The sequence below is a fragment of the Macrobrachium rosenbergii genome, chromosome 29 (assembly GCF_040412425.1).
Source record: "Macrobrachium rosenbergii isolate ZJJX-2024 chromosome 29, ASM4041242v1, whole genome shotgun sequence".
NCBI classification, from domain to species: domain Eukaryota; kingdom Metazoa; phylum Arthropoda; class Malacostraca; order Decapoda; family Palaemonidae; genus Macrobrachium; species Macrobrachium rosenbergii.
In genome coordinates this window covers 115,949-141,309 of record NC_089769.1, presented here as the reverse complement: position 1 = coordinate 141,309, position 25,361 = coordinate 115,949, and the positions used below count along the sequence as shown (strand labels likewise).

The 25,361-nt window shown below is 37.1% G+C and overlaps 2 protein-coding genes and 1 long non-coding RNA gene across 4 annotated transcripts; 2 read left to right on the top strand and 1 right to left on the bottom strand.

The window, feature by feature from the left end:
- Positions 1 to 1,673: 1,673 nt before the first annotated feature.
- Positions 1,674 to 3,990, top strand: LOC136854454 (dr1-associated corepressor homolog). Its single transcript, XM_067130744.1, has 3 exons — positions 1,674 to 1,718; positions 2,092 to 3,112; positions 3,628 to 3,990. The coding sequence occupies exons 1-3, from the start codon at positions 1,700 to 1,702 to the stop codon at positions 3,767 to 3,769; spliced, it is 1,182 nt and encodes a 393-aa protein (XP_066986845.1). The 5' UTR covers positions 1,674 to 1,699; the 3' UTR covers positions 3,770 to 3,990.
- A 2,275-nt stretch (positions 3,991 to 6,265) lies between these two features.
- On the bottom strand, positions 6,266 to 8,703 carry LOC136854362 (GATA zinc finger domain-containing protein 14-like). Its single transcript, XM_067130661.1, has 3 exons — positions 8,625 to 8,703; positions 7,109 to 8,129; positions 6,266 to 6,550 (listed from the first exon to the last, which is right to left on the bottom strand). The coding sequence occupies exons 1-3, from the start codon at positions 8,641 to 8,643 to the stop codon at positions 6,409 to 6,411; spliced, it is 1,182 nt and encodes a 393-aa protein (XP_066986762.1). The 5' UTR covers positions 8,644 to 8,703; the 3' UTR covers positions 6,266 to 6,408.
- Positions 8,704 to 10,273: 1,570 nt separating this feature from the next.
- LOC136854453 (uncharacterized) lies at positions 10,274 to 25,115 on the top strand. 2 transcript variants are annotated; one of them, XR_010857699.1, is made up of 6 exons: positions 10,274 to 10,371; positions 13,567 to 13,653; positions 14,861 to 14,969; positions 16,694 to 16,831; positions 19,293 to 19,505; positions 20,667 to 25,115. It is a non-coding gene; the product is annotated as an uncharacterized lncRNA (long non-coding RNA). The 2 variants fall into 2 exon arrangements; XR_010857698.1 differs by having other exon boundaries at positions 19,293 to 19,515.
- The last annotated feature ends 246 nt before the right edge of the window (positions 25,116 to 25,361 follow it).

The following is a 25,361-nucleotide window of genomic DNA, read 5'->3' as shown; positions in this document are numbered from 1 at the left end:
TCCATGAGGCCCCTAAATGCGCCCACTTTTTTACCCTTTTTCTTTGCTTCTGTTCACACTTCCTTTTTTTTCCCATTTAGCTGTCCAGCCGCTCCAACTCACTCTTTTTTTCTTTCATAAATTAACTGTTTCCATTTCTCCTCCTTTGGTGGTATATGCCACTCTTTCTATCCCCACCTTGGTCATCCGTTTCGCATCGAGGATAAAATGCTGGAAATGGCCTTTCTGGCCTCTTGCACTGGGAACAAAGAAGAATGAAAGGATTTCTAGTTTAAATTTGTACAGAGAAAAATACAGTAACGTGTTAAGACGATGTTTTCAGCGCTTGCTACTTCCCTCCGGTGGTGTAATTCCGTCGCAACATAAAGTTAAAGAATATCATCTTTCCCTCTGGAAGCCTCGAAGCACTTCTCGAATTGCAGTAGCAGCGGTTTAATCAATAATCCTTGGGGGATTCTTACATGATAAATGACACTTGGTTGGAAGCAACCCGGCCGCCCTTCGATTCCCGTTCTCCGAGATCGGTTCCCGTTTTCTGTGACTGGTCTCTCGTCTTCCTCAATGGCGCACTGGGTTGCGCATTGTTTTGGGTGTTAAGTTGCGTTCATTCAGTCGTATTTGTAAATGTACGGCGCCTATACAGTGAAGACAGCTGACCGCGGGTTGGACGTAGAGTTGTGCAAACATTAAGTTTATTTCCAATAGAGTATCTTGTTACACCCGTAAAAATGAATAATGGGTACACATCGCATTTAGATATACAGAGATTATTATTGTTATTATTATTATTATTATTATTATTATTATTATTATTATTATTATTATTATTATTATTATATTCAGAGATTCTCATTATTATTATTATTATTATTATTATTATTATTATTATTATTATTATTATTATTATTATTCAGAGATTCTCATTATTATTATTATATTATTATTATTGTCATTATTATTATTATTCAGTTTCTCGTTATTATTATTATTATTATTATTATTATTATTATTATTATTATTATTATTATTATTCAGAGATTCTCATTATTATTATTATTATTATTATTATTATTATTATTATTATTATTATTATTATTATTATTATTATTATCATCATTATTATTATTATCATTATTATTATTATTATTATTATTATTATTATTATTATTATTATTTTAAGAGTAAATTTCTGCAAAAAAAATATAACGTTTGGATTTCTATAAATATTTCGCCAGCTCCAAAATATTCCCTGTTTATAGATGTATCCTTGGCTTTCTACAAACCCTTACCTTGTAAGTACTATATAATTTCCTATCAGAAATTTAAATGATATTGTTCTGTATAATAATATTAAATTACTCCAGAAGTAAAAGGGAAGCATATACAAAATTCTTGAATATAACAAAATAATATTTCACTAAAACAGAAAGCCCCCATTGGTGGGCATCGGATATATTTGCCCCTGTGGCCACAGACTCGCGAAAGCTTACGTTGCAACGAACGGAACTCACAAACATACGCCATTTCGTCCTTGAAGAATTGACCACTACTTTTTACAATGTTGTTAAGGTATCCTGTTACTCAAGGCTGGCGTTTACCAGTTTTTCCTGGTCCTGTAGAAGAGTAGCTATATAAAAGCAAGGTGGGGAAGGATTGGAACGTCAAAGACTCACTGGATTCCTTAGCTAAAATATCAATCATGAAGGTAGCTGCCCTATGTAAGTATAAATCAGTATTTTTTATATTGAGTATCAACTTATTTTAGGGACTGAGAATCACTGGATTCCTTAGCTAAAATATCAATCATGAAGGCGGTGGCTGTCCTATGTAAGTATAAGTCAGTATTTTTTTATAATGAGTATCAACTTGTTTTAGGGACTGAGAATTTATTTTTGTATGAGAACATGCATTCATATGTATGTACTTATATCTGATTAAAATTATGGTACAGAGAAATAGTATAACTTCTCTTTAACGCACTCATATATTTGTAACTATAATTATTCTAAATTAAAGAATATACAAGTAGAATTTTATTTCTGATCTTTAGTGGATTTAAAATGCTTCTTCCTTTCTTGTACACTGGAACAGTGTTAGCAGTTGCTCTTGCAACTGCGCAACAGCAGTTCAACAACCAGAGACGTGAATTCAGCAGCACAGCCGTCAGACTTGCTGGTCCTGGATTCTTCCAGCAAGGAGGATCTTTCGCTTCTCGTTCCTCCTTCGACAACAGCAACAGCTTCGATCAGCAGAGATCTTTCTCCACTTCTGGCAACAACAACTTCCAGAATCAGAACAATAACTTCCAGAATTTCCAGTCTACCTCTTTTGGCAGTGACAGGAACTTCGGTTCATCTCAGTCCTTCCAGAACAATAACCAGTTTCAGTCTGGAACCACATCATTCCAGGGGAATCAACAAAACAGATTCACTTCACTGGATTCCAGAAACCAGAATCAGTTCCAGAATCGTCAGTTCCAGCAAAATCAACAGAACACATTTTCCTCCAATGATTTCCAGCAAAATAGGAGTAACCAATTCCAGACTACTAGTATTACAAACAACTTCCCCCAGAGCCAATTCCAGGATTCATTTAACCAGCAGAATTCTCAGAACCAGTTCCAGACCTCTTTTGACAGAGATAACTCCAGGAACAGAATCACATTGCTAGAAAATGTTCAGTTGACCCCATCTACTCGTTTCCAGAGTACGTCTGGACAACAGCAGTCTTCTGGAATCTCTTTCCAGGCTAACAGGAACCAGCAGAACGCATTTAACCAATTCCAGCAGTCTAACCTGAACCAGAGAAACTTTGAAGGCAACTTCCGTTCAAACACCAACAACCAATTCTCCACTGGAAGTCTGTCCCAGTCCAGTGCTCAATTCAGATCAGGATCCTCTTCCAGTGAATTTAATGGGGAATTCGACGGTGTTTTCGAACCCCTGAACCTTCCCTCTGGAGCCAGTGCTGTTCTCGGAAGCATCTCCACTTCCTTCAGCTGTGCTGACAGACCCTATGGCTACTACGCTGACGAGCAGAACTCCTGCCGTGTCTTCCACGTGTGCAATCCTTATCTCTTCTCTGATGGACAGGTCCAGACTTATCAGTACAGGTGAGAACCCTTTACACTCTGTATTTGGAATTGTCTTAACAGGTCATATATACATACTGAATGTTTAAATCAAAGGGAAAATCATACAAATAAATTGCTTGAATCTAGTGAATCAGAATGTATACCTTTTCACTCAATGTAATAATCACTGTATGCTGAAATCAAAGGAATAATCATAGTACCATTTGTTTAGATCTACTGTAGAATCAGAATGCTCATTTCAAATGAAGACTCGACAATATTGCCATATTTAAGATTTCTTTTGACCTTTGTTTTTCTTATTGATGAGCTCTTGCGTGATGCCTGTAGTACAGCAGATTGTAATATGTGTCACTGGAACTAATTTAATGATTTTAATGAACCTATGATTGACTTTGCACAAATCTTCAAAGGTACCGTAATTTCTGTTTAACCCCTGAATTGAAATATTGAAAATTATAGGGTGAGATTCAAGTCCAACATAGATCAAGATGCCATCAGCTAATGTATTATTGTTTCTTCTTCTTCTTCCGAAGCTTCATGTGCGGCGAGGGCACCATCTTTGACCAGAACGAGTTGACCTGCAAGGCTGAATACGAAGCCACACCTTGCCAGGAGGCCCAGAACTTCTACTTCAGAAACGAACAGTTTGGGCGTCCTGAAGAGAAGTCTTTCTAAGAACGTCTTCGATCATTTTGAAATTGATTTGGGATCTCACGCGAACTGATAGTCAATGAAAATACATCAGTTCCTCTGAATGCTGTAATATTATAATGACTGTGATTGGTGAAGAAATCCTCAACAATGTCAGTGTAAAAATATATTGAAAATATATATATTTGCAATTAATTACATTGTCGTTATGGTGGATTTCTTCAGCAATTGAGTGACTGTGTGATTTGGAGGTTTATACAAATAACTATAATTAATATTATGTAATAATATAATAAAAGCAAGGAAAGGCTAAACACAGTCTTTTTTTCTGTTGTCACCTGACAGCCAGTGTAATAAGAAAAGTATATATATATATATATATATATATATATATATATATATATATATATATATATATATATATATATATATATATATATATATATATATATATATATATATATAATTTTTTTCTAGAAACTTTTGAGAAGTATTTCATTTGAGATCAGGACTGTGATGACATTTTTAGTTTATCCTGAAGCTTGGAACTAAAATGTCTTGACCCACGAGAACACAATCAGCCTCATGGCCGGCGAATGAGTCCCCAAAATAAACATTTTCTCTCTCTCTTTCTTTCACCAAATCTTCAGCTGAAAACCCTTATGAACAGAGCCCTCAGACAATAATAAACTCAAGAGGGCTCCAAAGAGAAATCAACCTGCAGAGAGAAACAAGTTATAGGAAAAGGTTATAAATAAAAAATGAATAGACTCTAAAACCGATACACTTGAAATTCACGGAGACGTCAGCACAGAGAAGGAATGAATTTGCTCCTCGCTTAAAGATTTGGAGATCAGAAGTTTCCACAACTGCGCTAGGAGGCAAACTGTTCCACATTTTAGTTGTAGCCAAGATACAAAACTCCGAGCAAACTGAGTATTATTAATACCTGATGAGAGAAAACTTAACACTCTCTGCAGCACCATATTTATTACATATTTATGGTCACCTATATTTCTTTCAATATTAAGGTTTGAAATCTGACAATAGTTAGTATAATTATATACAATAAAAATGGAAACTTGCAAATTATAAGGAAAAAAGACATATAATTTTAATCATTCAACTTATTCACTAACAGATAACGAATACAGCATTTTCCCGAGTTGTAACCGAGTACGGGACCTTTCCCTGAAAAAAGCGGGACGCCATATCTTAAAAACTAACCATAGAATGTTCTTGAAAATAATCTCATTATGTTTCCCACACCCAAATTCTCTTGGGGGTCACTAATCTAAACTAACCTAACCCAACTTAACCTAACCTAGGGACTGGTGCAATACTAGCACACATCTCAGGAATTTGCACCCCAGCTAAAGTCTTAGCTATTTTCTTGATCTTGCCAAACCAGTCACTCAGAATCTTGGTCTTCGTAATGGGGTCATTGACTCTATAGGAATATCTCTATACTTATAACAATAAAGTAAGTTACCTGTACTTTCTTGAAGTGGACGGTGAATGCCTGACATATAAGGTTCTATTTTCGATGTTCTATTTGGTCAACCTGGTTAAAAAAAAAAAAAAAAAAAAAAGTGCTCCTTTATGCCATCATTTTAGCTTAAATTCCCACATTGGTCTTCAGAACCACAGATCAAGAACCTTTTTCCTCTAACTTTTTTTAGAACCGGAATTATTATTATTATTATCATTATTATTATTATTATTATTATTATTATTATTATTATTATTATTATTATTATTATTATTATTATTATTATTATTATTCAGAAGATGAACCCTACTTATATGAAACAACCCCACCCACAGGGGCCACTGACTTGAAATCCAATCCTCCAAAGAATATTATGGTGTCCATTAGAAAGAAGTAATAGGAGGTAATGGGAAATAAAGAAAGAAGAGATCAGTTATTAGAAAAAAGAAAAGATAAATTAATAAATTAATAAATAAACGGATAAAAATATGAATAGATTATCAAACTAGATAGATGGATAGATAGATAGAGAGACTTTAGCCACAAACTTCAAGACAAGCCAGAAATTTCGGTACAAAGACTGATGGAGACTGTAAGTTAAGAAGGTCAAACAGTAAAAATAATTTTTTATTTTCCTTAAATTAATATGAAACGAATATTTCAAAACATCAATCTTTCTTGCAGTAATATGTACCATGGTACCCATTTCAAAATAAACATGGTAAGGTCATGAATTATCATTTCATTGTGGAATTTCCCTATAGTTTCTTTTTTTGGGGGGAAAAATTCTGCAGACATACTCTTTCTATATGGTCATGCAAATGAGTACAATAAGTGATTGGTTTTTATCTCTCATTATTCTCATTATATTATTAAATAACATTCATCATGCCCATTACATTATCACTAATATTTTCTACTGATTGTCTGTGTCAAATTCAACTCGTAAGAAATAAGATTCATATAATTATATTTTCATGTGGTCATCTGATAAGGACAGTAAAATAGACTGGATTTTATTTCTCGTTCTTTTTATTATATTATTAAATAACATCCATTATGATTATTACATTATTATCGCTAGTATTTTCGCCTATTCGCGTCCAGCATCGATTCGTACGACAGCATCAAATCAAGTCAAAATTAACATCAGGATTTACGGGAAAGACTGTTAAAAAGACTTCTCCTCTGGACGCCCAAACTGTTCGTTTCTGAAGTAGAAGTTCTGGGCCTCCTGGCAAGGGGTGGCTTCGTACTCAGCCTTGCAGGTCAACTCGTTCTGGTCAAAGATGGTGCCCTCGCCGCACATGAAGCTTCGGAAGAAAAAGAAGAAGAAGAAGAGGAATTACAAAGTGGGAAAACTTATCTTGGTGCGAGTGGCATTTGAATTTCACGTTTTGCTTCAACAGTATTTATTGAGCAAAAGTAGCCCTGAGACTAGTATTCGTAAGTCTGTATAAAATTTATGATAATAGATGAACCGGAGGAAATTTACAAAGTGGGAAAATGTATTTTGATACAAGTGGTATTCGAATTTCAGAGTTTTCTTCAATAGTACCATGCATCTATTAAGCAAAAGTAGGCCTAAGACTGTAGTCCTTTGCAGATCTATGTAAAATCTATACAGATGAACAGAAGAAAAATTGCAGAGTAGGAAAAATGTATCTTGATACGAGTAGTATTTGGATTTCACGTTAAGCTTCAATAGTACCAAACATTTATTAATCAAAAGTAGGCCTGAGACTGTAGCCTTTGCAAATCTGTATGCTTTTGCTTTAAACAGTAAGTATTTATTGTCTTGAAGGCATAGGGAATGTTTCTTCAATAAACTGTTGAGAGATTTTCACAGACAGGATGTAAAGGGTTCTTACCTGTACTGATAAGTCTGGACCTGTCCATCAGAGAAGAGATAAGGATTGCAGACGTGGAAGACACGGCAGGAGTTCTGCTCGTCAGCGTAGTAGCCATAGGGTCTGTCAGCACAGCTGAAGGAAGTGGAGATGCTTCCGAGGACAGCACTGGCTCCAGAGGGAAGGTTCAGGGGTTCAAAAACACCGTCGAATTCCCCATTAAATTCGCTGGAAGAGGAACCTGATCGGAACTGAGCACTGGACTGGGACAGACTTCCAGTGGAGAATCTGTTATTGTTGTTGGAACGGAAGTTGCCTTCAGAGTTTCTCTGATTAAAGTTAGACTGCTGGAATTGGTTAAATGTGTTCTGCTGGTTCCTGTTAGCCTGGAAAGAGAGTCCAGAAGACTGCTGTCCAGAGGTACTCTGGAAACGAGTAGATGGAGTTAACTGAACATTTTCCAGCAATGTGATTCTGTTCCCTGAGTTATCCCTGTCAAAAGAGGTCTGGAACTGGTTCTGAGAATTTTGCTGGTTGAAAGTATCTTGGAATCGGTTCTGGGGGAAATTATTGGAGATACTGGAAGACTGGAATTGGTTATTCCTATTTTGCTGGAAATCACTGGAGGAAAATGTGTTCTGTTGATTTTGCTGGAACTGACGATTCTGGAACTGATTCTGGTTTCTGGAATCCAGTGAAGTGAACCTGTTCTGTTGATTCCCCTGGAATGATGTTGTTCCAGACTGGAACTGGTTATTGTTCTGGAAGGACTGAGATGAACCGAAGTTCCTGTCACTGCCAAAAGAGGTAGACTGGAAATTCCGGAAGTTATTGTTCTGATTCTGGAAGTTGTTGTTGCCAGAAGTGGAGAAAGATCTTCTCTGCTGATCGAAGTTGTTGTTGCTGTTGTCAAAAGAGGAACGAGAAGCGAAAGATCCTCCTTGCTGGAAGAACCCAGGACCAGCAAGTCTGACGGCTGTGCTGCTGAACTCACGTCTCTGGTTGTTGAACTGCTGAGCAGTTGCAAGAGCAACTGCTAACACTGTTCCAGTGTACAAGAAAAAGAGAAGCACTCTGAATTCGAGGAAGATAAGTGATACTATTCTTAGATATTTTAATTTTGATCAGATATAAGTATATATATGAATTCTAAATTCACAAAAGATAAGTAACATTATTCCTATATACTTTAATTTTGATCAGATATAAGTACATATTGTATATATAAATTCTAAATTCACAAAAGGTAAGTAATATTATTTCTGTATTCTTTAATTTTGATCAGATATAAGTACATATATATGAATTCCAAATTCACAAAAGATAAGTAATACTATTCTTAGATACTTTAACTTTCATCAAAGTACATATATATGAATTCTAAATTCACAAAAGATAAGTAGTATTCTTCCTATATACTTTAATTTTGATCAGTTACAGTCATATATCAATGCAATGGTCTCATACAAAAAATCTTCTTTATCAGTCTTTGAAAAATCAATAGATACTAAATATAATTAAAATTATTTATACTTACACAGAACAGTCACCTTCATGTTTGATGTTTAAGCTGAGGAATCGAGTTATTCTATGATGTCCCAGTCATTCCCTACCCTACTTTTATATAGCTGGTCTGCTACGGAATCGAGAATAACTGGTAATCACCAACCTTGAGTAACTGGATACATTAACAATGAAAAGGGAAATGTGAATATTTCAGTACTTCAAGGACTTAGTGATATATGAACTTTTAGAAGCTTGTCTTATTGCAGATTGTTCCTCGTTTGCATTTTGCCTTGCGAAACGATTTGTCTTGGTCAAAAAGATGGTGCCTTCAGTCTCTCTCTCTCTCTCTCTCTCTCTCTCTCTCTCTCTCTCTCTCTCTCTCTCTCTCTCTCTCTCTCTCTCTCTCTCTCTCTCCAGGTATTCGTAGTTATATTTTCCAACTATTTCTTAACAACAATTTTCTATTTTATCACATGAAGCTTGATCAGGACCTCTCTCTCTCTCTCTCTCTCTCTCTCTCTCTCTCTCTCTCTCTCTCTCTCTCTCTCTCTCTCTCTCTCTCTCTCTTTCTCAAGGTATTCGTACTTATATATTTCAGCTCTCTCTCTCTCTCTCTCTCTCTCTCTCTCTCTCTCTCTCTCTCTCTCTCTCTCTCTCTCTCTCTCTCTCTCTCTCTCTCAAGGTATTCGTACTTATATGTTTCAGCTATTTTTAACTATATTTTCTCTCTTTTATCAAATTAAGCTTCATCATGACCTCTCTCTCTCTCTCTCTCTCTCTCTCTCTCTCTCTCTCTCTCTCTCTCTCTCCGGGTATTCGTAGTTATATATTTCAGCTATTTCTTAAGTACATATTTCTCTCTTTTATCAAATTAAGCTTCATCGGGACCTTTCTCTCTCTCTCTCTCTCTCTCTCTCTCTCTCTCTCTCTCTCTCTCTCTCTCTCTCTCTCTCTCTCTCTCTCTCTCTCTCTCTCTCTCTCCAGGCATTCGTAATTATATTTTCCAGTAAGTAGGAAGGAATTTATAAAAAAATATTTGGTACTAGATAAACAATATACTTTTTAAAAAATGCACAAGCAATGGAGCAATAGAGCGCACAAGAGAGCCGTTTCAAAGGTAAATTTCTTCAACTATTACTACTAATACCACCACGACCACCTGCTGATTTAAAATTTAGTCGCGAATCAATGTTTTACTTAGAACAAATGCTTAATGTAACTTGTAGTTATTTGGGTGATTCATTTATAAGTAATAAAATAAGACTTCGTAACAAATTGTTATGTCTCACGGGAAATCGGATGTTCGGGATATATGGTGAAATACTCATCTTTCATCACCTAAAAGAAGGATTTCAACTTTAATAATGATAATTGACGTATGATTTATATGATGACATAGAATAAATCTATTCATTTATTTAAAAGTATTTCATTTTTCAGATACGAAATTCTATTAAGAATGTGGCGAAAGAATTATGGAAAATCGAAATATCGTCATAATAGGATTTCAACTTGAATAATGTTTGACGTCCGATTGACATGACGACTCGAACAGATATAATTAAATTATTGGAAAGAATTTTAATTTTGAATTGCGAAATTCTAATAAGAATTCAACAAAAGAATTGTGGAAAATCGAATTTGTTTGAGCAAATTATTGGAACTCGGAGAAGGAAGGCCGAAGGCGTCTTGTTTACATTATGGCTGACCAGCTTGACGAGAAAGATGAAATGTCCGAGAACTTCCTTCTTATTTCATCGTTCAGCTTCGAGATTAAGGTAAAAACGCCCCCAGTATGTCGTCAGATATGTCAAGATGTTTTACGGTTATATATTTAAGGAAAATGAAGAACAAAATCCTTGAAACAAACATAAACAAGGTGCCCTTAGAAGTGAGGTTCTGCATGGCCAGCATACAGTCCCCAAAAGTCTTTCCCCTTAAGCGTACAATAATTACCTTTGGTAATGTATGTGCAAGCCTTTCACAAAGGCCTTGGTGACTGTTCCAGTGCCCAAATGGTGTCCGGTTGGCAGTGTTGACTGACACCTCTGGCTCTTGAGAAGAAGAAAGAGTAGATGTAAGAAGTCTTAACCCAGTGCTCGATTGAGGGTCGGGAAAACACCGTAGGCCTAAGGACAGACTGCATGGGTCTATAGGAATGGCTGCTGGAGGCCACAGGAGAGAGATATTCAATGGATTTGGTGATTTTCATGTAGCTAGTCTTGTCTTGAAGGTACAATAACCCATTCAGAATTGTCTATGGTAGTAGGCCTATTATCATGGAATGTAGCTTAGGCCTATCACCTCATGAGAGAGATATTCAGTAGATTTGGTCATGGTCAGATAGTCTGCAGTAGGTGAAGGCAGTAGGTCTAAGTAGTAGCTCTGCAGCGGCGATTTCCTTCTAACTGAACTTTTTCTACAATTTTTGAGTTGCTAATTATGGATTTAATTTTCTACAATTTTTTAGTTGCTAATTATGGATTTACCATTAATTTTTGTCGCACGACTGTAATTAACCCGCAATTAACCACAGAACTTCATCCAGCAAGGTAGGGGACCCGATGGGAATGCGCAGTTATGGATGGGGTATACCTCCGGGACAGGGCGATTTGTTCCCCCGCTTGTTACTACCCTACATTTTAGGGGACCCCCAGGGAAAGTGGGGTTTCGAGTGGGGTAGACCACAGAGGGGTGAAAAGGCGATCAAATTTTACTGTAAACGGCTTTGCAGAGACGAAAAACCCTTACACAAACACAGGAGGAACGAGACGACAAAGGTAGCCGTTGCAAAGACAAAAACTTTCACTATTACTGCTATTTCGAATGCTGCCACGCATGCGCATTCTTATAGGGGAGCTTTTGGTACACAGGCTCGCTCCTTACTGAGGAAAAAGGGGGGGCTAAGGCGAAAATGTTCGGTTCCAGTCCTTCTTGTTTCAATTTTGTGAAATGCAACTCCCCAGGGGCTAGCACTGAATACGGCGAAGTACATTTGAACCCCCAGGTGCCGGTACTAAACACGGCGAAGGGGGTTTCAGGAGGAAATGAGAAGTTTCTCCCGCTTTTGGGGGGGATGTGGGGGTATTCATATGTGATCCTCACTGGTTAGTCCACCATCTTTCCAACTATTGCACCCGCCTGATAAGCATTTCGTTTCAGTACACCGGCTGATTCCTTGCTGCACACTCCTTCGACCCTGTAACACGCCGCCTTTGGCCGTTACCTGCGTAAGCTCTTACACCAACTGCCGGGAAATTAACTTATGGTGTTACAGCAATTACGAGATGTTAATTCAGCTGCGTCAAGATCACGGCCTTTATGATTTCGGAACTTAAGTACACCTCCGTGCCTGTTTTTAGTTTGGAAACAGGTTTTTTCTACACTTTTAGAGTTGCTGGCAAAAGAGGTGGAGTTTTGTTTTTGTCTGTCACATTTTTTTGTCCCCGTGCCCTGTTACCAGGCAGTGTTGCATCCCTCCCCACCCACCATTTTGTTGCTACCCACTCTTGTTCCCAACGCGTTCTGCATTAAGTATTAGTGCGATTTCTTTCGTCGCCTCGGCTTTTCTTAACAGTCATTCTACCTTACGTTTTTTCCTGAGTCGGAGTAAAAAAGTGCACTTTTTCCCTTTCAGAGGCACATTTGTCCAACTAACTATAAGTCTCGCCAACTCGGGCGGAGTTTTTTGACATTCTGACCTATGCGATGGCTGACCCAGCGTTCGCTGATGCCAGGCAGTAAATATAAAAATTAAACAAATTACCAGAAGAGACAAAACAGAATCATATGTTCAGACAAATATTTTAACAGCTATTACCTAGATTTTAATGAGACCATAATACTGTAATATTTCCATTCCTATTCAAGTACAGGAACCATTTACTTTTATTATTCCTACAAGGTGTCAATTCTTTCATGCTTTCCTAACCATTATTGTTGGTTCTAACCGAGCTTTTTGTATTTTTCTCTCTCCTAGAATCTAACAATTATAGGGGCCCCCAGTGGAGAAAGAAGTACAGAGCACCTGTCCAAGATGTGTAAATTTTGTTAATCACAACATACTCAGTTTATAGGTATCAGTAATAACCATCACCAAAAAAATTAATAAAGCATGGAAATAAAGCAGGGACAGATACAGAGATGCATCCTAACCTAACCTTCACAACTATGGCATTGAGTAGCCATCTCTGGCGTAGCGTTGGGCCTGTGGCACAGATTTCATTCATTCAAACTAAATTGTTCCCGTAGGGGGCGGGTATGCCGTCAGTGCACCTCATACCGTACACTGCAGACATTACTTAAGGTCCTTTGCAGCGGGCCTTCCTTAGGCCCCTAGCTGCAACCCCTTTCGTTCCTTTTACCGTACCTCCTTTCATCTTCTCCTTCTTCCATCTTACTTTCCACCCTCTCCTAACAATTGATTCATAGTGCAACTGCTTTGAGGTTTTCCTCCAGTTACATTATACCTTTCAAACCTTTTACTGTCAATTCCCATTTCAGCTCTGAATGACCTCGTAGGTCCCAGAGCTTGGCCTTTGGCCTGAATTCTATGTTCAATTCAAACTAAATTGTAACTTACTGCAGAGCGCTGGCTGCAAATATGGGTGAGGGGTCGCCTGACCTGACCTCAACAGTTAATTGGTTTTGTGAAGACATTGAATGCAAAGAGAGAGAGGGAGGGATGGAGGGAGAACTGAAATCATAATAAAAAATTGCCCGCATTAGAGTTGGTACATAAAGTCCACTGCCCGAGCACCACTCATAGTCCAGGCCACATCTCGTGAGCCACATTCCACTGCTTCAACCCTTGTCAGCTTTGCAGTTTATTTTCGTCTTCTGTCATAGCATAGCAGTTGGTATTGTTTCAGCCTGTCATTGTGATCAAATTAATTGTTGTTATTAATTCTCTTTGTATATTATTTAGAGTTTGACTGAAATGAATTGCTTTTCATAATGTTTTGTATTTACAGGCATGGCACTGGAATGGGCCATTTGGGAGAGTAAATGTTATCTACAAAAACTAACTATTTCCGGAACAAATAAAAGAAAGCTTTTTGGTAAGTTTGCTGTTTGTACGTAATACAGTATTGATACGTATTCTTTGAGAATTAAGGAATTGTTTTGTTATCTGTCCTTTTATTCATCTAAACATACACCAGTGTTCACGTTCATCATGGTCTCATTAATGTTGGTGTGTTCCTATGAAACATACAGGCAGTCCCCAGTTTGCGACGTGGGTTCCGTCCCAACGCTGCGTCGTAAGCCGAAAATCATCGTAACCCGAAATATCGCAGAAAATTGTAAGAAAACCTTACTTTTAATCATTTGGTTGTCTTGTGAACGACGTAAACTGCATTTTTATTGAGTTTTTCATCAAAAAACCTCCAAATTTTTACCATTCTGCCCTTTTGCGAGCCGTATTTCTTCCACTGGATCGGTCATAAACCTGGAACATGCGTTGTAACCCAGGAAATCATTTATTATTATATTTGAAGAGTGTCGTAAGCTCAGAACATCTTAAGCCAAGCCCGTCGTAACCCGGGGACTGCCATAGACGGGCGTATCTTTGAAAATAAATTCGGTTTGGTTGTTGAGGCTGTAGCCAGGTGTGTAGCTTGCCCAGGTTAATTTCTTATATACTGTGTAAGTATTTAGGTTCTAACTTCTTGTATTACCAGTTTGAGTCAATTGGTAACTGCCATATTTTCCACTAGATTTTTCACTAGATTCTGATGTTACATAACAATCTATTTGCCTTGCGCTTTCTTTGCCCTTATTCATACCTCCAGTCCCCATAGGGGAGTGGCCCCTGGCTGCAACGTTTTCCTCCTATTACACCTTTCAAACCTACCTACTGTACTCGCAATTTCCTTTCCATCGCTGAATAACCTCATAGGTCCCAGTGCTTTGGCATAATCTCTATATTCCATTCCATTCCATTCCATACCTCCGTGTAGTGTGCTGAGTGTCACCCTATTTGCTAATGTGCCCAGGAGTGGGAAATTGTTTTATTTTTTTTAATTTGTTGTTTTTTTTTTTTTAATTTGTCACAAAAGATATTTTCTATAACAAACTTGAGTTGTGATATATTTGAAGTCTTTTTATAATTTTATCATACATATTTTTGTTTATAGCTTTTCAGTCATTTGTTCTATAGTGCAATACATGTATAAACTATCTTGAAAAATATGCTGTATATTATAGTATAGTGCATTACACATGGTGTAGATAGATAATTTTATAAATTTGCTACTATGTTTACAGGAATTCTTGAAAAGCCCAATTTACTTCCGTCGGCTCCAAGTCACTTACAGTGCATGGAAAAGTGTCGTCAGGGAAGACGCAGACGATGAATTGACTCTCAGGTCAAGAAGTAAGTCGATGTTGGTTCTCAGTATCTGATTTTAATGCTTATCCATTCTATTGTTGTATACTTTTGCGCTGTGCAGTTTTGAATAAGTAAGCCAATAATAATGACATTATTAAGAATAATGATAAGCTATGTCGATCACATCCTTTCAGTGGATAAAGGTTAGGGGAGAATATTGAAGAGTAAATCATTTGTTACTCGTTTTCCACAAATTCTCCATCGTTACCTTATATACAGCATGGTAAAACCACGAAGAAGATACAGCAAACTTAAGTTACAATTAGTTCAGTAGGTTATAAACTGTTAAAACATTGTATCATGTTGCTAACACTTGTCTAAGCCACCTATGCATTTTTTAATCCCAAGTCCAGATTAGGAAGTTTTGATGTATATTCTTAATCTAAAGAGAGTTATTTCCCTGAGGAGGGTAGTGCCGTCATTGCACCTCATGCGATGCACTGTAGGCATTACTTAAGGTTCTTTGCAGCTTGCCTTCGGCCCCTAGCTGCAACCCCTTTCGTTCCTTTCACTGTAACTCCTTTCATATTCTCTTCCATCTTACTTTTCACCCTCTCCTAACAATTGATTCGTAGTGCAACTGCAAGGTTTTCCTCCTATTACACCTTTCAAACCTTTTACTTTTTATGTTCAGTTCAATACAAGAGAGGTATTGAATTGGTATTAGAGTGTCTAAGAAACTGAACTAGATTGGTCTTAATCTCCACCAGTCAGCCAAATATAGAACGAAGTAAATTGCATATTAGTGATTGTAAGTTCCCATTGATTGGAAAATTCTGTAAACAAATGATTGGTTCTACTGTAGAGATTTATCTCAAATCTCCATTGGTCCTGTAGTGTCTTCCTCTCTTATAACTATTCCTTCTTTTATGATTGTGGACCTCTTGCAACATATTATTGTGGGATGAGTCCATCATATTGTTTACCCTGTCCGTAAATAAGAGAATATAAAATATGGCCTTCTAACCAGTCAAACTTTAAAATTCATTATTAGTTTTGAGACCTCTTGTTTCCAGTTCATATTCGCTCAGTGCTTTGCTGTCTAAGCTCCCTACCTAAAGTTCACCATGCTGTCCTAAAATGGAAAACTGCAGTACCTGCAAAATTTTTAAAATTGAGATATGCCGACTATTAGGCTCGTGAAACACTAATACACAAGTTACTGCAGTTTCAGAATGATTCTTCGATGTTTTCCACGAGTATTTAGGGGTTCCCAATTGCAATATCTGCAAAATCAGTAGTAAGGCAAGGGGAAATATACCATTTTTTTCAGTTTTGTCCTTTTGCAGATACTGCAGTCTTCTGTTTTAAGGCAGTGTACACTGATCTTACTGCCCTTTTTCAAATATATTTATCAAGAATAGGTATCTAGTTACGGCGCCGTAAGCTCTGTTAAAGACACTTACAACAAGAATAGCTATCTAGTTACAGCGCATATAATTAATAACCGCCGACTTACGGAGCTTTTTCAAATACATTTATCAAGAATAGGTATTTAGTTACAGCATTAAAGGAGCTTACAACAAGAATAGTATCTAGTTATGGCAACTATTATCACTAAGAAGCACCAGCTTACGGCGGATATCAAATTATGGCACGCCGCTGGGACGGAACCCCTGCCATAAGTCAGGGACTGCTTGTAATAATAATGCCCTTATTTCCCATTCAGTCAAAAGAACAACTACTTTCGTACATTAACATCTTTTCAGGCTTGTAGAGAAGACGTAGATGCAATGCAATTGTGATTTTCTCTTGACCGCCTGAGAAGGCTGGCTCGATCCGCCTCACATGCTAGCCACGGCGTCTCGGGCCACTGACCGAGCAGCAGTTACTGGAATAGCGACGAGGTAAGAATCACACTGGAACATTTTATGTGAACTTGAGTTTCAGGAGAAAACATTTTTTTTATTTTAACGTCATATGGTCAAAGCTCAGAGGTTAGTGCGTAGTATGATTGATGGGTTTATTATGAACACAATGGAATATCACTTAGCTTTAAATACTATTATAGTTTATAGTGCATTAATTAAATGGACCAAGATCAGTTAGTGGAAAAGCAGTTGGCAGGTACAGAAAATGATTCACTTACCCACTGGTAATGTGAGGAGCATTCTGCCTTTATTTTTTTTTTTATGAGCGATAGAGGAAGAATAAATATGTGAAATAAGGGAATGAAAATGATTTGGTAAGAGTATAGTATGTCATAAAAAGGACGTATCTTTATCTTGCTGGTTACTGGCAAGGAGTTAAGGTCATCCAATCCTCAAAGTGATTTTGACTGTAAAGCATTCAGACTGCCATCACCTGCTTATTTGTCAGGCCACTTTTGAATGGATCTTATAGGCCTGCAGACTGTGATTAGTAATTGTATGTGAGTAGTTGTTGTTGTTGTTGTGGTTCCCCAGACTCTGTTATGCCAGGAAGCCTGCACCGCGCAAGAAGGACACCACGCTTACTGGATCTGACCATAACTGTGTGGTAGTGTGGATGTTGTGTTGTTGTCTAAGGGCTGCCAAGTTAGGGCAATCTACTAAGAGATGTGTAATTGTGTGGGACTAACTTGGCAGAGTGGACATATGTCTGTTTGGGTGTTGTCTATGCGGTGTTTGTAGGTGTTTAGTGATTGGTGATGACCACAGCGAGAAGTCGAGTCAGGTGTACTCTCTCCAATCTTGAGAGCTGTGTTTCTGTACTGCTTATGTTGGGTGGGGTGCCTAGTATTTTGTTGTTGGGAAGGTTATTAAGTGCTTGTCTGGTGAGGTGAGTATGGATGTGCTTTTTGTTTTGTGTGCTGTTTGTGGGTGGTGGTATAGAATTCAAGATATCTGTATAGTGTCTGTGTGGTGTATTCACTATTTGCCTGTGTGTTGGAGGGTGGTCGTGAAGGTAATAGCATGGGCTGTTTGTGTTGTTTATGACCGATGCCAAGAATTGTGTGCCTCTCATGTCTTAAGTGTTGCCTGATGGTGAGAATCTTGGTTTTGGCGTGTAAGTGTTCTATTGGTGTGGATTGTGTACTGCCAAGGATGATTCTCAGAGCTGTGTTTTGTATTATTTGTAGTTTGTTTAGTTGTGTGTTGGATATGGCAGAGTGCCAGGCTGGGCTGGCGTAGTTTATTATTATGGAGCGGATGTATTGTTTGTATACTGTGATGAGCGTTTCTTTTGTTGTCCAAATGTTGTGCCTGTTAGTGATCTTAGTGCATTTAGTCTAGGTCTGCATTTCTTGATGATGTTACTGACATGTGGAGCAAATGACACTGAAGTGTTGTATGTGACTCCTAGGATTTTTGTTTCGTGTGTGTGTGGAATTGTGGTGTTGTTCAGCGTTGCTGTGGGTCTGTACTGATGTTCTTTGTTGTGACTAGTGAGTAGTGTACTTGTGGATTTTGTTGGTGCTACCTGTAATCTGTTTTGTGTGAGCCAGTTTTCAAGTTGTGTTATGTAAGTCTGTACTTGTGTGGAGCATACGTTTTTGTCTGCATGTATTGATATGATTGTTAGATCGTCTGCATATGAGGAGATGTATATGTTGTTAGGTGGTGTTGGTATGTCATGCATGAATAGGTTAAAAAGTGTTGGGCTTAGGACGGAGCCTTGTGGGACACCGTTCGGGAAGTTTCTGATTTTGGATGACTCGCCATTGTAGTGTACAAATGCTTGTCTGTCTGTTAAGTAATTGGCGAGCCAGCGTTTGGTGTTGTTGTGTAGTGTGGTGTTGTAAACTTTGTTGATGAGAAGTGGTCTAGAGATGGCGTCAAAGGCTTTACTTATGTCTATTGTGATTAGCAGTGTTCTTTGTGGTGGGCGTCTGGAGTTAATGCCATCTTGTATTTTTTGTGTAAGGTTGGTGAGTAGCGTTGTTGTGGAGTGGTGTGGTCTGTAGCCATGTTGAGTGGGTGACAGTGGTATGTGTGGTGTGGTTTTGCGTAAGATGAGGCGTTCTATTACTTTTGATGGTGTGCAGAGTAAAGTTATAGGTCTGTATGAAGCTGCTTGTGTAGGTGTTTTGTTTGGTTTTAGAAGTGCTATTATTTTCCCCAGTTTCCAAACGTGTGGTATAATGCAGTGTGCGTATGAATAATTGGCTATGTTTGTCAGTGTTTGTGTGCCATGGGGACCTAGATGTTTTAAATGAATGTTTGAAATGTTATCGATGCCCATGGCTGCAGAGTAGTATTTAGGATTTGCTCACCAGAAACAGTTGCCTTCAAAAATTGCATAAATGTAAGAACTTAGAACATTCATTATGTAGTTTTTTAAGTAGATACATACAGTATTTTAATTGTTGATTCCTTTTTCTGAAAGGTGCAAGCAGTTCGCAAATCGCGAAGTCATGTAGGGCTAGAATCTTTTGGAGCAACGCATGACAAACCAGTCTTGAAGATAATTGTCAGGATGGAGAATCACACTGACGAAGTACCGAGTATAGCCCCATTTTGAATTCTCTCTGCAAGCGTCTTTGGCAACAGGATCGGGAATTACTCTCCATTAAGCCACAGACTTTAAAAAAGGTTTTTTGTAAGTATAAGTAAGTGCAGCAGGATGTGTGTCACAGAATGGTGTAAAGTACGTGTCATTTGATCAAATTTACAAGCACTGGGAGAACCTTCTCTTTTCTTTTGAATTAGATTTTCATTGTACTGTAAAAGCACTGTAGTTGTTTCATATTAACTTTGCTCCCGTAGGTGGGGTAGTACTGTCAGTCCACTTCATGGGGTGCACTGCAGACACCACTAAAGGTTCTTTGCAGCATCTCTTCAGGCCCTAGCTGCAGCCCCTTTCATTCCTTTTACTGTACCTCATTTCATATCTGTCTTCCACCTCGCTATCCATCCTCTAACAATTATTTCATAGTGCAACTGCTTTGAGGTTTTCCTCCCTTTACACCTTTGTAACTTTTTATACTCTCAAATTTCCTTTCAGTGCTGAATGACTTCATAGGTACCAGTGCTTGGAGTTTGGCTTAAACTCTGTATTCCATTCCATATTGACTTGAATAATTACACAGTATAATGTATCAGTTGGCTTCTGTGGTAAAGAATTATCTACTGTAGATTTGTATTTTATGGATAACAGTTGCAAAGACCTATAGAAACAGCTAAAAAAAAAGATCATAGAATAAGGACCACTGATTTAGAAACCAAGCTTCCAAAGAATATGGTATTCATTTGAAAGAAGTAACAGAAGGTAATGGGAAATACAGTAAGAAGGGATAAGTTATTAGAAAAAATAGATAAATTAACAAATAAATGAATAAATAAAGATGAAGGTAAATGATTAAAATGCAAGAATAGTATCAGGGTAGCAATGCATTTGCATCTTTCGCTTGCACTTCTGAAGTTCCAATTGGACAACTTCCTCGTGGAGGCTACAGTACAGCAGTGGCACTAGGAACCATATTTGATTAAACCTTTCGATAGATGTGACGTCAAAAGGGCTGTCTGCACATAATGCTGTGTTGTAACAGTAGTGTCACGTGTTTTAAGTTGCCTTCCATAAAGTGTCTGTATTTTTAACAATCTAGTTACCCACTGCTAGCTAGATTTTGTACTACGCTGCGTCATGTCAGGTTTGTAGGTGAATATATCCTGAGTCACTCAATAGGATAAGGTTTTTAAACTATAAATTATCATTTCATATTCAGGTACAAACTTTCTATATAATATTTTTTCCTTGCAGGCTCATGGCTAAAGTATTTTATGAAGAAATACCAGACAACCAAGAAACCCTAACTGTGTACAAAGAAGTCAGAAGAAGAAGAAGAAGAAGAAGATATTCTACACAAGGAATTCTTCAGCAAATTAACTGGGACAAGACAGTTGCCAAGATTACTGTTGGCTGAAAAAGGAACAAAAATACAAAGATTATATGACATCTCAATATGTATTGAGATACATAGGTTCTTATGGCTAACTTCTTAGTGTATTATTAGCTATCAAGTACTTAAGCATGATTCAGGATACATAGTTTTGTTTGTGCTAGAATCTAGTACCATAGTTTTTGCTTCAATGTCCTAGCAATGCTCTTAGCTCCTGAGCAGCTTTGTACATTTCAGAATTCACAATTCTTACCCATAATTGCTCATTAGTTCAGGATATAGTTCAGGCTGCATGATTTATAAGATAAATTTCATATCCATGTAATATCAGTACAGGCAATCCCGGGTTTATGATGGGGGTTCCATTCCAATGCCTCGTCTTAATCCAAAAATCGTCGTAACCCAAAATATTGTAAAAAATTGTAAGAAAACCTCACTTTTAATCCTTTGGGTGTAGTGGAAATGACGTAACCTGCATTTTTATTTATTTTTTTTTTTTTTATCAAAAAAAACGTCCAAATTTTGACCGTTCTGCTGTTTTGGACCCATATTTCTTGTCAGATCAGCATCGTATCCCCAGAACATGAGTTGTAACCCAGGAAATAATTTATGATAAAAATATTTGAAGAACGTCGTAATCCAAGCCCGTCATAACCCAGGGACTGCCTGTGTAGGATCATTTTCATTTCACTAACCTAGTTTTGATTTGCAGTACCCAATAGGTCATTGTTCAGTGTATACTTAACCTGGGTACGAAGGTCACGTAAGATTGGTAATAGGTCATTTTAATTATTTTAGGTCCTTGTCTTGGAATTCAGGTACGGTCAGTAGCAAATAGTTTATTAGTTAGATAGAATAGTTTTGTATATTTTTTGGACTATTGACAGAGTAGTCAGTGTAGTTAAGAATAGTTTTTGGCACAAAACTTTTGAAGTATTACCTTGGCAGAATAGGTAATATTTTTGGCTAAAGTACAAAAGATTCCCGATAGCTTTTCCCTCAGTAAAGTCTATTATTATTATTATTATTATTATTATTATTATTATTATTATTATTCAGAAGATAAGCCCTTATTCATGGAACAAGCCTACAGAGGCCATTGACTTGAAATTCAATCTTCCAAAGAATGTGGAGCTCATTTGAAAGAAGTTACAGAAGGTAATAGGTTTTAGAACAGAAAAAAGGTAAATTAATAGATTAACAGATAAATAGATGATAATATAAATTATTTGTAGGCAGGTGAAACTAGCTTCCATCTTAGTAGGGACATAGAAAATTAAGATTCTTGTGTACAGTACACTCTTTGTAGCCATAAAACTCATCTTGTTTCAGTTGCTGATTGATATCAGAGTTCCTTTGACATTAATTTTGTAATAGAAAGGTTAATGTTATTGCAGTATAAACTTATGATTTATACTCTCACTTTGAGACTTAAATTACTGAAAGCGTTTGTTTAATATGAAAACTGTATATATTTATACAAATCGTTGCCATGAAAATAATGCATTTGGCTTGACATTAAACGTAAATCGATTAAAAAATAACAAATTTATATACACTGGAGAGTATCTTACCAAGAGCAATATTATCATGGCATCCCTGCATATTTCAAGACACTGTTGGCATGTGAAGGTTCCAAATTGAAGTCTTGCTTTGTAGGTAAATGATTTATTAAGTAAACTAAAAAAATTTCAAAAGGCTGCTTGGGTCTTCACTGTAGATGAGACTTTAGATAAACGAATATGTAAGTAAACTTAAATTGGAATTGTTTTGAAAGGAAGTTAAGTAGTGTTAACTGATGTTATGTTAGGTACATAAATAAACTAAAACATGCCCTTTTAAAAGGGAATTTGGCAAGGACATCTTTGAAATAAGCATTCTCGATTATGCGAAGGGTATATTCATCGTGATGTTACATTGACAAGTACTCTTTCTTTTTTTCTCTAAGGCACTTGTATATTTTCCAGACGTTTGATACAAAGTGTAAGTTACTTTCTTAGGGGACATTTAGCGATTAGGGGAGTTTCCCATTTAGATCAAGTACCATTTTATTATGTTTTAGCGAGACCAACAAATCACACGTTTCAGTCGACCCCCTCCTTGCGGAAAATTGGCCTTCTCATAGAGAAATATTCACTAATTACTGTATTTTCATATCATTTTTGTGACTAAATGCATTTTTTATGATAAAAATATTAAAATAGTCAGTTAAAGTGTTCCTGGAGCGGGGTCTCAGGTGTTTGAGCTCTTACAATAGGGCAGTCATAAGTGATTTTAGACGGGTTTCACATATTTGCAGGGAGTTCTGGTACCTATCCCTTGTGAATCTGGGGCTTCGACTGTATCTTTCCTTGCAAGGTCCTCACAAAGTTGATTTTCTATGAATAGTGTCAATTAGAGTAAGGTTAGGTTAAAGCAGTTGAACAGCAAAGTTGGAGAAACTAGGTAGGAAGCTGTCTGATAATCAGGGATTTTTGTTATGCTTAGTCTTGGCCCAAGAACAGTTGCTAGAAATTTCATCTAAACAACAGAGGTCTGTAGTATCTTCGAACCCAAATCAGTTCTGAAATAGTCAGTACAGTAGTTACATTTTAAGAAGGTATGTCTTAGATACTTGTGGCTTTGTTAACGTAAGTTGTTTGAGAAATTCAGTTATTTCTGAGTTATAGGTTTTTTTCAATTTTAGATTTTCAAGTGCAGCAGTGTCTTGACGTATGGAGATTTTTAGGTTAAGATATAATTATTTTTTCAGTGTTAAATTATTGCATTGAGTTCCCATTGAACTTAAATTTATCAGATCAAGGTTCAGTTAACTGTTATAGTTGAAGATTAACTGTTATTGTTAAAAATTTAACTTCACAATTTCAACAACTGGAAAATTATTGTAAATACTAAACTGTACAAGAGCTTCTGTATTTCATCTTTGCTCAGTTCTCATCAAATCTTGCCCTTCGTGTAGCTGTGGAAAGCAATTAGTGCCTCTGTTAGTTCCTAGCAAAACAGAACAAGCTTTAAAACCCACTGAAAAAACTACAGTGGCATGAAAATCATTCAGAAGAAAATTATAACAATATCCAGTCTCCTCAGTTATGGTATATCATGTAGGTATTGTAGTCAAGGTTTGATAAGCTAAATTTGGAGACTCATAGCTATGCAGACTTTCCTCACTGGCCACCGTTTGCAGGAATCTGGGGTAGCAATAATTCCTTGCAGTGTCATTAATTACAGAAACTGGATATAGGAATGAGATATTGTTGGAAATTAATGGAAATAACTACGGTATTGTTCTTTCTTCTTCCTCTTGACCTTCCAGTCTGACTAGACTTCTATTTCTGTCAACTTGAAATCATATAATATACATTCAAGGGAATTTTGTCAGTATCCTGTTAAAGCTGTTACATAGAAACACTGTAGATTTACAGCACAGCTTAGAAGCTGCAGTATTGGACACTTTTTCCCTGTAGAAGCAGTTCTGATTACCTGAACACTTGGTAGCAGAAACCCTGTGAGGTTTATGCTGTAATAACACCTTTACGATTTGTTGACAGATTCCTGCACACCCTGTTTTCGTGAGGTTTCATCTCTCTCTCTCTCTCTCTCTCTCTCTCTCTCTCTCTCTCTCTCTCTCTCTCTCTCTCTCTCTCTCTCTCTCTCTCTCTCTCTCTCTCTCTCACACACACACACACACACACATTTTGTGCCTTGTTAAAGTTTTTCCTTGGATTTTTAAATTATCATTCCACACTTGAATTCCCCCTTATTCACACTACATATCTCCAAGGTGCTTTTTCCATTACTTCTATACAGGTACTAAATACTTCACTCTTAAAATTCACACACTCAAAAACTCCTCCTCTGAACATATTAAAATCTCACTCTGAACACACACTTAAAATTTGTGTGTTCAGTTTTTCCATAGTCACAGATATTACGGCCTTAGATTAGGGTATGAAACAGATAAATCTTTAGGTGTAATAGTTGCTTTAGTATTTAAATTTAAGTGAATTTTGTTCTTTTGTCGTATATTTTCAACAGTTCATGTTTTTTAATGTGATTAATTTAGGAGGTTCATTTGACCGTAATATTTGAGAAGGGGAGCCTTTCTTTAGCACTGTGTACAAAGTGAGAACTAGAGCAGTGTCTGCAGTGATTAAAAATTAATTTGTAAACCTGAACGATTTAAAGAAAATGATGGAATTTTGCTCTTTATTCAGGACGTAAGCTGAAGTACAGAAGTCTTCTTATATATATATATGTACACTGTATGAATGCAAAACTGGAAAAATGTAGAAAAAGGCTCAAAAAATAAAGGACTCCTTGGGGTCAGCATTGCAGTGCCCCGAAGGAGAGAGAGAGAGAGAGAGAGGGCGCGCCCTCAGCTGGAGGTAATGAAACCAGTCGGTTGCCAACTTTGAAGCTGACCCAAAGGGCTTGAGTTTTCTAAGCTGACAACAGCTGATTGCCGAGGTGGGAAAGAGTCTCGTATATACTTCCCTCGTGCTCTCCAGTTTTCCAGTGCTTTTCCAGTCCATTTCAGATGTCAAAGAATGATGTTA

Coding starts and splice junctions, on each gene's coding strand:
- LOC136854454 (XM_067130744.1), top strand. Junction 3,113..3,627: donor GTCCAGACTTATCAGTACAG/GTGAGAACCCTT, acceptor CTTCTTCCGAAG/CTTCATGTGCGGCGAGGGCA.
- LOC136854362 (XM_067130661.1), bottom strand. Junction 6,551..7,108: donor GTCCAGACTTATCAGTACAG/GTAAGAACCCTT, acceptor TTTCTTCCGAAG/CTTCATGTGCGGCGAGGGCA.